General features: G+C 36.8%; 1 protein-coding gene across 2 annotated transcripts in view; it reads left to right on the top strand.

The window, feature by feature from the left end:
* The window catches only part of lonrf2 (LON peptidase N-terminal domain and ring finger 2), a 35,040-nt gene that overhangs the window by 12,663 nt on the left and 10,693 nt on the right, over window positions 1–11,684 (top strand). For both annotated transcript variants that reach the window (XM_016447338.1, XM_016447339.1), the window contains exons 3-11: window positions 2,460–2,582; window positions 2,752–2,913; window positions 3,091–3,259; window positions 3,400–3,502; window positions 3,583–3,697; window positions 5,158–5,279; window positions 5,517–5,675; window positions 10,345–10,507; window positions 10,634–10,783. In XM_016447338.1, the coding sequence (XP_016302824.1) occupies window positions 2,460–2,582; window positions 2,752–2,913; window positions 3,091–3,259; window positions 3,400–3,502; window positions 3,583–3,697; window positions 5,158–5,279; window positions 5,517–5,675; window positions 10,345–10,507; window positions 10,634–10,783 (1,266 nt within the window). The remainder of the gene's footprint in view (window positions 1–2,459; window positions 2,583–2,751; window positions 2,914–3,090; window positions 3,260–3,399; window positions 3,503–3,582; window positions 3,698–5,157; window positions 5,280–5,516; window positions 5,676–10,344; window positions 10,508–10,633; window positions 10,784–11,684) is intronic.

Below are 11,684 nucleotides of genomic sequence, written 5' to 3'. Positions count from 1 at the left end.
CAGCCCAGCACTGTCTCCCTCATCTAACACACCCGATTTAACTCGTCAGCTCATTAATAGAGACTTTAAGACCTGAAGTGTGTCAGAAAAGGTAAAAAGATTTGAGAGAAAATATGATGCGTGTCAGATCTGCGTCACGTTCAGAAGCGGAAGCTCTTAAAGGTCCCATATTTTACACATTTCTGGAGTTTTATTTTAGGTTTTGATGTCCTTAGGAATATATATTTGCGGTATAAGTACCAAAAACCATCTCAATATATTTTTACAGCTCCTCTCTCAGGATCTCTGCTAAGAACGGGTCAATTTTGGCCTGTCTAATTAATATTCATGAGCCTCTCTTCTGATTGGCCTGTTGTTTTCTGAGTGACGCATGGCCAGGCCAACCACAGGTAACTAGGGTCAGCCGACGTCACAGCGCTAGCTGGAGGCAGCAAAACAAAGGAGAAACTGGAGGCAGCCCATTCAAACCAGCGCAGATTCGGCTACATAAGGAGCTTAAAATATCATCTTGTTGTGATGTTGGGTGCCAGAATCGACGTAATACAGCCTCAAAGAAGAAGATTGTTTTAAGTTCACTTATATTAGAAGTTATTTTTTAAAGTGTAATAAATGTTAAAATCGATAGCTCTCAATTATACTGTAATGCTGAATGGCTATAGTCAATGGTTAAATATTAGGGGGGGCAATTTTATAGAGAAATCAATATTGGTATCATTGATACTGGCCTTCAATCATAAAAAATATACCGTTAAACAAATATTAAAAAATATACTGTCTTCATGTTGTTTGTACATTAAATTAAAGATTGAATGTGAAATTATTGCAATATAAAAGTATATTTAAAAACTTGAATGTTAGGTGGGATAAATCGCGATTAATTTCAGAAAAATGTGCGATATTTTTTTTAATCGATTGACAGCACTAATATATATATATATATATAAATAAATAAATGAATATATACAGTGGTGTGAAAAAGTGTTGGCCCCCGTCCTGATTTCTTATTTTTTTGCATGTTTGTCACACTTTAATGTTTCAAATATGCAAAATGTTAATAATTTTAACAAAATAAGAGAGATCATGAAAATTGCATGTTATTTTTTATTTAGTACTGTCTTGAATAAGCCATTTCACATAACGTATGTTTATATATACTCCACAAGACAAAATAATAACTGAATGTATAAAAATGACCCCCTTCAAAAGCTTACATACCCTTGAATATTAATACTGTGTGTCATTTCCTGGATGATCCACAACTGTTTTTATGTTTTGTGTTAGTTCATGAGTCCCTTTTTGGTCCTGAATAGTTCAGTTGTCTGTTGTTCTTCAGAAAAATCCTCCAGCTCCTGCACATTCTTTGGTTTTCCAGCATCTTTTGCATATCTGAACCCTTTCCAGCAGTGACTGTATGATTTTGAGATCCATCTTTTCACTTTGAGGACAATTGAGGGACTCTGATGCATAAGAAGGCAACACGATGCATTAAGAGCTGGAGGGTGTAAACTTTTTGAATTGGATGATCAGAGCAAATTGAACTTATTTTGTCTTCTGGGAAACATGTATGTATTTATGTAGCTTCTGAAGTGCAGTACTAAATGAAAAAAATATGATCTTTAATCAAAATAAGAAAAATGTACACATCATCATCCTGTTCAAAAGTTAAAGGGTATTGGCCTAAATCGAGCACAAACAGATACAATGTTCATTTTAACGGCACAAATCAAGCACATACAAATGCCACTGTTTTGGAACGTACATGGGGTGGAGAGTGATGTAACTGTTCCTAAAAAGTTTTTTCATTATATTTAAGAAGCAGTCATAGTTACAAGGTTTCCTTTTAATGGAACGAATTGAGCTCAAACAAACGACACCTATTTGGAAGGATTTGGATGGAATGAATTGAAGAGTGACGTCACCGCTCCCGAAAACATTTTTGCTATAGCTTAAATGAAAGATTTAATTTAAGATTTCTTAAATGAACGCAACTTGCACTGACATTTCTTAAAATATGTCAGTGCCACTGATTTGTGTCAGGATGTACACCAACAAAGCTTTTTTTCTAAGGCACATTTAAAAAATTACTTAAATGTCCTAATTTAACTAGGGCCTAATCCTGGCTTAATCTATGCCCTGTCTGTGAAACCAGGCTTTAATGTATTAGATTTGAATCCCTCCATTGGTATCTATTTTATTCCTGCATTGTGGCTGAATTAATTTTAATTTAAAAATTTGCTCTGTTACGGTTGTACCAGTTCATAAGTGTGTGTGTATTTTGCACTTTATTTTCTTTAGAGTTTAACACATTCATTGCCATGTGCTTTTATTCTACATCATGGCTGATTAGTAGATAGCAACCCCCCCCCCCAGAAAGGACATTTTTACCTTTCTAGTCAGTTTTAATTTAATGATAGCTGGGCTTTAGTTACTTTTACCTACCTTTTATTTTCTATTTCCAGGCTCACTACATTAAGGCTGCAGCGTTCAGGAGCGCTGACCGCAATGAAGAGGCTCTACAAGAGTATTTCTGCTGTTTGGCTCTTAAGTCTGATTGGATTGCCATAAAACTGGAGGCCCAAAAGGTACATTAATATTTGTTTATTTGCAAATGTCAATCTTTGTGTGGTAAATCTGTTGTGTGATGGTTTCTCTTCTAATTTTGATGTTAATTTTAAAGCTTAAACCCTTAGTTTTATTAATTTATGAAGTGGTCAATGTTACTTTTGTACAACTTTTGCTGTCTATCTACAGATCCTGAGTCACATGGTCTCTTCAGTCTTTGTGACTGATGGTCTGGCCACGTCCATGCAGCCCCTTCCAGCTGTACCCTCCTCTCGTATCAAACCTTCATTCCTCCTCAGCTCTCTTCACTCCTCTCTTCCTAGAGATCGAGCCAAAGAAGGCTGCTCCAAGGTTACTGTGCTTAGATACAACTGATTAAACAATTGCACCGATTTGTTACAATGGAGATATTATCACACTGAATATTTCTAAGACTAATTTTGATTTGCAAAGCAATTTTAGATTCATAGCATAGGATCATAGCACCATCAATGCTAAAATTATTATTTTTTTGTATATGTGTGTTAGGAACCAACACTCAGTTGCAGCAAGTTCAAAGATGGGAACTCTTATATTTTACCAAGATCTGAAAACATGAACTCTGGCCTCTCTTCACCCTTTGTTCAACCAGTCCTAAAAAGGAAATGGACAGAAGATGCTAAGGGCTTTGAGCCACCCAACAAACAGCTTAAAGAAGGTATAAAAGTCATGGTTTAAACCCATGATTTATTCATTTGGAAAAAATAGATAATTACTAAGATCTCTGGCTGGTTGTACAAACTTTTTTCTCTCTCTCTCTCTACTTTTTCTTTTTCTCTCTACTTGCTTTGTTCCCAGATAATGCATCTTCATGTAAAACTCTCCCTACTTTTTCTGGGGAGAGGCAAGTTCCATCACAGCTTTTGGACAGTGCAGACTTTGAATGTTCTCTCTGCATGAGGTAATGATAAATTTTTCTCTTTGAAAATAACACTTAACTTGGCAAATATCTAAATCCTCCTCACTAATGTATTATTCCAGACTGTTTTATGAGCCTGTCACCACACCCTGTGGACACACATTCTGCCTCAAGTGTTTGGAACGCTGCTTGGACCACAACCCTAACTGTCCCCTGTGCAAGGAGAACCTCTCTGAGGTAAATATCAATACACTTGCAAAACAGTCTACACACAACACTAGCGTAGCCAGGAATTACAATGTGGGTGGGCCCAGAGAAAATTGGGTGGGCCTAGCCTAAAATACATTTGTGATCAAAATAGTCCAGCACAACTAACAGTTACACCTGCTTGAATACACATGACCATTTAATCAGAGCATTATAAGTAGTGATGGGCAAATGAAGCCTCGGCTCGTGAAGCACTAAGGCTTTCCTCTGACTCTTTCGGGAAAAGATTCAAAGTTTCGAGTGAACCACCATCTGGTGGTTAATAAAAATATAGCAGCCAAAAGCCTGTGAAAGACGCTCCGTAGGACGAGGCATCTACCACATATTCCACATATCAATTCAAGTTACGTGCACAAATAAAAGCCTAACAGTGTGTGTGTGTATTTGTGTTTGTTGAGTTTCTGGTAAATTCATTTACCCATTAAACTGTGCAATTTAATACCAGTACAAATATCAATATGATGTTATAGAAGAATAATGTATACATTTGAATTGCATACGACAAATATTACATTTTTCTGAAATAATTTGTATTCTTCATATTACTTGTATGTGCCGTAATATACATTACAAAAAAGTAGCTATAGGAAGAAATATTTTTATTCAACAGAATTTTTCACACACAAACTTTTAAGGTTACAATGTGGCCATAACATTGTTTTCTGAAGTGGCATTTAGGTATATTTACACAGACTGTTCATCAATTACAATTGCATAAATAATGCTATGGTATATATTAATGGGTTTCAAATGGGCATTAGTGGGTGTTTTTTTAAATATATATTTTTTTTAATGAAATGATAAAGTATGAAACTAAAACTGCTAGTAGGTGGCGGCTAGTCACTGACTTAATGAAGTAGTTAAGGAAATAAAAATATTAGGGAAAAAAATACAGCTGCCATGTATCACTGTTTCATCCCCAATAAGCCATTGGTGCTTGGACTGTGATAATTGTGGATGTGGTTGTTATATATTTATATACTTGATATAGATTATAGGTTTAAAACCATGTACTTTTGTGTCTGTTGTTGTTTGGGGCAACTGCCTGTCCAGACATGGTGAATTGGCATTTGAGCTGGGATTTTTGAGTGGAATTGTTTTTTTAAATGTTGATTCTCGTTTAGTACAGAGTGCTTACAGTGATATGACAGACTATAGAAACAATAAAAAATAAAAAAAAGAATAAAAGATTGAGTATTTAAATTTATCACACACCTGCGGATAAGGTTGTTTTAACATGTAATAATGTTACTATACAGCCCTGACCTCTATGCATAACATATTGTCCTCTCCTCTAAGAAATGTATGCATAAATGTATCATTTGACTTTGCAGTTTATGAGAAAACTAGCAAAACAATTTAATTAGATGATGTTAGTCACTGAGGAGATGCTTTCTTATCCAAAATGAACACATCTTTCTGTTCTGCAGTATCTGGCCACTAGAGCGTACAACAAAACTCTTCTAATGGAAGAATTATTGCAGCGCTACTTTTGTGATGAGCTAGCTGAAAGGCAAAAAGTACATGAAGAAGAGATGAAAGAATTGTCAAAGTAAGTTGACTTTGGATATAATGGTTTTCCTAACTTTTTTCTGGTCTTTGATGTACCATGTCTATACACACCTAGGTTTTGACCACTTCTTAAAGGCTGGTATCTTTGTTATACCCTGAAACAGTTAATGATTTATTTGTCATCTGTATAGTAATTGTTCCCTGTTGGTTATCAGGACATTAGTATTGTCTCTTGTTCATGTGTACATATTGCATTTTTATATTCTTCTTGTTTCAGCTTGAACCAGGAAGTGCCCATCTTTGTTTGCACTATGGCATTTCCTACCATTCCCTGCCCACTGCATGTTTTTGAGCCTCGATACAGGCTTATGATTCGCAGATCTATGGAAACGGGAACGAAACAGTTTGGCATGTGCATTGCTGATGAACTGAAAGGGTAAGAGGCATTGAATTAATTTAAAGTGTGGGTCTACACTGATTTACTTAATAAGGAAAATCTGTTTGGTATTGCAATTCAAAAGGTTAATACATCAAGTAACTGGTAAGAGTTTTTGGCTTTTTTTTCATCCGAGTTCACTACTGCAGTGGAGTTTTGTTGTCGTAGCCTAGTTTTAATACAGTTTACATTTAAAGGGATACTCCACCCCAAAATGAACATTTTGTCATTTATCACTTACCCCCATGTCGTTTCAAACCCATAAAAGCTTTGATCGTCTTCGGAACACAATTTAAGATATTTTGGATGAAAACCGGGAGGCTTGTGACTGTCCCATTGACTGCCAAGTAAATTACACTGTCAAGGTCCAGAAAAGTATGAAAGACATCGTCAGAATAGTCCATCTGCCATCAGTGGTTGAACCGTAACATTGTGAAGCGACAAGAATATATTTTGTATGTGAAGAAAACAAAAATAACGACTTTATTCAACAATTTGTCTCCTCTTTGTCTCTCCGCATCACCGTAGCGCTATTTTGGAGAATATTCGCTGGACGCAAGCAGCGTACGGTATTCTTTTGGGGTGGAGTAACCCTTTACGCGGCAGCAAGATTAATTTTTACTGAGCCGAAAAGAATGCGTCACACCTCTGTTTATCAATTTGCACTGGCTACCAGTAGCTGCTCGCATTAAATTCAAGGCATTAATGTTTGCCTACAAAACCACCACTGGGCACAAAATCACTTTCACTGACTTTTAAATTAAATGTTCCCTCCTGGTGGCGGTGGAGTCCTTAGCCATCTTCAAGAATCGGCTAAAAACACATCTCTTCCATCTTTATTTGACCCTCTAACTCTAGCACTCTCTATTCTAATTCTATACTTTTAAAAAAAGAAAAAAAAAAACTTGCCCCTTTTAGACTTGCACTTTATTCATTTACTGCTTGTTTTCTTTAAAACAACAAAAAAAAACACTAGCTTCTCTAATCTTTTTGTATTCTATCTGTTTTCTTTTTATTTATTATATAATAAAAAAACTAACAAACAAAAAAAACCTTGCTACGTGTACTGTGTTAAGCTAACTGAGACTTGTTATTGCACTTGCATATCATTGCTCTTTTGTTGATTTTGATTGCTTCCATTGTCCTCATTTGTAAGTCGCTTTGGATAAAAGCGTCTGCTAAATGAGTAAATGTAATGTAAATGTAATGAAACCGTGGTTTACAGTGAATTTATAACATCTAAGGGGGTTTTGTCGTGTCGGCCACTCCGTGTCATGCCTAACGCCCCTTATCTCTTATAAATTCACTGTAAACCATTGCTTCTTGGGGCTTATTGTTTTAATATATCCTTTCCTTTCTGTGTGTATCTGCTTCACACTCTTGATATTCTAGAGTAACTCTTTCATTGCTGTGACTCAACAACCAGACTGCCAGAGGGTTAAATGTATGAGCCTGCTGTGCGCTGTTTTCCTGATGCCACCGGGGTGACAGCGGCACCTGGGGCTTGGGCCCGCCATCGCTGCTTGCAGCTATATTATCTGTTTTGTAGTCTACTTTTATAATATACTAACAACCACCAAAAACACAGGTGATAATGAAAAAACGTCACAATGAATCAAAGCTCATGCATCACAAGTAGCTCTTCCACAAGCTGAAGTAAATATGAATATATATAGAAGGTGCACTTTGTCATTCACACAAATAATAAACACCATCATGGTAACGACATGATAAAATAATGTAATAAACATTCATATAACAACAAAAGATGTAACATAAAAATAGAGACTTTTAAATTAAATGTTCCCTCCTGGTGGAATGACCTGCCCAACTCGATCCGAACAGCTGAGTCCTAAGCCATCTTCAAGGATTGGCTAAAAACACATCTCTTCCATCTTTATTTGACCCTCTAACTCTAGCACTCTCTATTCTAATTCTATACTTTTAAAAAAAGAAAAAAAAAAACTTGCCCCTTTTAGACTTGCACTTTATTCATTTACTGCTTGTTTTCTTTAAAACAACAAAAAAAAACACTAGCTTCTCTAATCTTTTTGTATTCTATCTGTTTTCTTTTTATTTATTATATAATAAAAAAACTAACAAACAAAAAAAACCTTGCTACGTGTACTGTGTTAAGCTAACTGAGACTTGTTATTGCACTTGCATATCATTGCTCTCTTGTTGATATTGATTGCTTCCATTGTCCTCATTTGTAAGTCGCTTTGGATAAAAGCGTCTGCTAAATGACTAAATGTAAATATCATGTTAGCATTTCCCATGTGTTCAGTTGCTTGGAGATGTGCCTTTAATGTCTCCTGTGTCAGTAATGTCTTACTGTGTATGTGACAGATCCTTGCAGACACTAGAGACTTGCTTGCACTTGTTCATTTAATGGTAGTGAATGGTGACCGCCTTCAAGCTTTAAAAACATTCAAAATTCTCAAAATTTTATGTTTTAAGTTTTTGAAAGCATTAGGGGTGTAACGCACACATATTCATATTGAAAATTTTCGGTATAAGTGTTTTTCGATTCGGTACGCATATGTACACAATGAGTACAGCGTTGTAGCCTATTAACCAGTCTTAACCATCAATAATCATGATAAGCTCACTGTATTGTTATCTTCAATAAGAATCATAGGCTGTGTCCCAAATTTCCCCCATAGCCTTAAACAGTGCACTATTTGAGGGGACAGCTATTTGTAGTTGTCTGAAAGTCTGAAAGTGGACGTTATTGAGTGTACTCATTCAATCCCATAATGCACCACAATAACAACTGATGTACACTCACGGGATAGAGAATACCCATAATGCACTGTGAGGGTTGTGCCGAATGTATTCCCGCATCTCGCCAGAAGATGGCGCCCGCAGCTGAATCAACCATTCATCTGTTTTCCAAACCACTGCAGCAATGTGGGTACAGTGTTATATCATATAGGTATAAATTTTGTTTAAATTGATCATTAAATAATTTAAGTAAGGTTTATACATGCTTGTTTGGAGCTGGAGAAGCCAGTTTGCTAAGTTACAAATCATTATTAAACAGCAAGCACAAACTATGCAAAATTGGCAGCCCTTCTGTCGCACTCGGTCCAAATTCTTTCACTCCTTCAACTGTACTATATTAATGTAGGGAAGGGTATAGGGTATAATGAGGGTATAGGGGGTGATTTTGAACACAGCAATAGCCTCTTCTTTCAAATTCGGTCCATTTGATCACAAAATTCAAACAATAAATGTAGTTTTTCGAGTTCAAAACCGAGGTACGTACCAAACCATCACTTTTGTGTACCGTTACACCCCTAGAAGGCATATGATAGGGTTTAGAAAAACCAAACCAAATTTTTGGGACAAGTAAAATTGTTTTCATTTTTTTTAGTCAATAACTTTAATGCCTGCTTAATGTTGATCCCTGGACATTCTCATAAAATTATTACTGGATAGCACCCACTCTAAATTCCTGTTTTCTAGAATAAAAATATTCTGTTACTGTTCACCACTGCCCTTCACCAACCTAAAGAGATAAATGTGTTCACCAAAAAAAAAAAAAATCATTATAAAATGGGTAGTACCAGTCCTTGATTATGATTGGTTGAGCTGCATATGTGCCCATTGTAAAATACTCTATTTTAGAAACATAGACCTGGGACCTCATTACATCGGTATTACTGCGCCACTGCATCTGTGTGTTGCTTGTCAACCATTCTACTACCAGTATTACTGTGCCAAAGAAATAGTTTCAAAATGTCACATTTTGTTATAAAATAAATATTAGAAAAATATTCATATGGAAATAACTGTTTTATAAAAGCAATGCATCCAGTAAAGCCATGGTTTACACTGAATTTAGAACAACTAAGGGGGTTTTAGTCCGCTTAGCTGTTGTAAATTCATTGTAAATCACAGCTTCATGGGACTTATTGCTTTATTTACTTTGTCTCACCCCAAACCAGCATGAATGACTTTCTTCTGTGGAACACAACAGAAGATATTTTGAAATTGTTAAATTTTCATCTTCCACAAAATTTCCCAACATTTTTAATTTTACTAAAACCTGGCCACCTACTGGTCCAGAAATGTGAAAGCTATTCACTCTAAAAACCAGTAGAGCATATATTTAATTAAAGCATATATTTATTTAAATAATTAAATTGCAGCCTGTGCAATTGACATTTGCACTAAGCCATATTGCGATATTGATTTGATTTAAATATATTGTGCAGCCATACATTTTACCCAAACAGATTTGAGGCTGTAATCACTGCCAAAGGTGCTTCAGCTAGGTGCATAAAGGCCCCAATGTATAGTGAAATCGATGTCTTGGATGTGGAATCTTTTCAGGTAAACCTACATTGCCTCGGCCAAACCATTCAATATCATAAAACCCATTTGCATTTTAGCATCCTCAGTGTCTTGACATTATGTTGACTGAGTTTGGTGGCAATCGGGCAGGACTATGTAAAAACTTCAGAGTAGCTGACTTTTTGTTGAGCAGAGCATGTGACATGCAGTACGAAAGTTGTTCAGCTCAATGATATCTATATGTGTACTGGGTTTAGTGCATATACTTTCAGTGCTTTGGGCCCTAATTAGAAAGAAGTGTTAATGTGTTAATGTAGTGCATAAAATCTTGACATGGAGTTAAATGGCTGAGGTGTGTGATTAACAGGTTTGCAGACCATGGCTGTATGCTGGAGGTGAGGGATGTCAAGTTTTTTCCTGATGGGCGCTCTGTAGTGGACACCATAGGCATTGCTTGTTTCAAAGTGCTCAGTCACGGCCAGAGAGATGGATACCACACAGCCAAGATTGAATATTTGGAGGATAAGAAGGTACAGATATATTTTTGCATTCAATTGAAGTATGAATGCAAGTGTCCAAATCCAAAAAAGGGATTGTGTGAGAGAGACAAAATCACCAGTCTTCCACATTGACCATATATGTGCATGTGTGTTCAGGTTGAAGGAGAGGAGTTGACCGAGCTCCTGAAGTTGCATGACTCTGTGTATGATCAGGCCTTGGGCTGGTTCACCTCCCTTAAAGATGATATGAAGAACCAAATCATCAGCCACTTTGGGCAGCTGCCTGTCAAAGACTCTGACCCACAGGTGAATGTTTAGACCAAATCATTCTCACATTTGTTCTAAATCACCGTTCATGGTAATCTTGCCTCCAACCTGTCTGCTGCATATCACACCAGTATTTTATTTTTATTTAAAAATGTTTGTAGTTTGCCTTTATAGCCAGGTTTATGTTGCGATTTTAAAGGGGTCATATGACGATGCTAAAAAGAACATTATGTTGTGTATTTGGTGTAATGCAATGTGTTTATGCAGTTTAAGGTTTAAAAACACATTATTTTCCACATAATGTACATTATTGTTGCTCCTCTATGCCCCGCCTTTCTGAAACGCGTCGATTTTTACAAAGCTCATCGTTCTGAAAAGCGAGGTGTGCGCTGATTGGCCAGCTATCCAGTGCGTTGTGATTTGCTGAATACCTCAAGTGTGTGACGGAAATGTTACGCCCCTTAACACACTGTCTCCCGGCACGGCGAGACAAAACCAATAAAACCCATTACAAACGAGGCATTTGTTGCATCCAGTGGGGACATAATTACGGATTATAATGACTTATACTGTGTTTTTACGCGTTGCGTAATGTATCGCGCCGCATAAACATAAAACCATGTCTGCATTCGTGATCGGAGAAACGACAAACAAGCGCTACTCGCGTTTGAATTATCAGTGGCAAATTCTTTAAATATAAAAAATTAACTTGCAGGCTGTGAGTCAGAAGCACCAGACTGTCCTTGCAAAGTTGGAACTGCCCCACTTTATAGAACAGCCTTTGAGCACAGACCCATTGTATGCTGCTCTGCAGGTTCAGGAAACAGTCTTCCATAAAATGCGTCACACACGACGGGCTTGAGTGAGCGGAGGCCGGCGGCCTTGAGAACGGCACGGCTGGTGGATTCGGCGAAGGAGCGGCCGCCGGGCGTGCGGCAAC

The sequence above is a fragment of the Sinocyclocheilus anshuiensis genome, unplaced genomic scaffold (genome assembly GCF_001515605.1).
Source record: "Sinocyclocheilus anshuiensis isolate Anshui unplaced genomic scaffold, SAMN03320099.WGS_v1.1 scaffold832, whole genome shotgun sequence".
Classification (NCBI taxonomy): domain Eukaryota; kingdom Metazoa; phylum Chordata; class Actinopteri; order Cypriniformes; family Cyprinidae; genus Sinocyclocheilus; species Sinocyclocheilus anshuiensis.
Note: the sequence above shows the minus strand (reverse complement) of the source record. Positions and strands in the feature narration are given on the sequence as shown.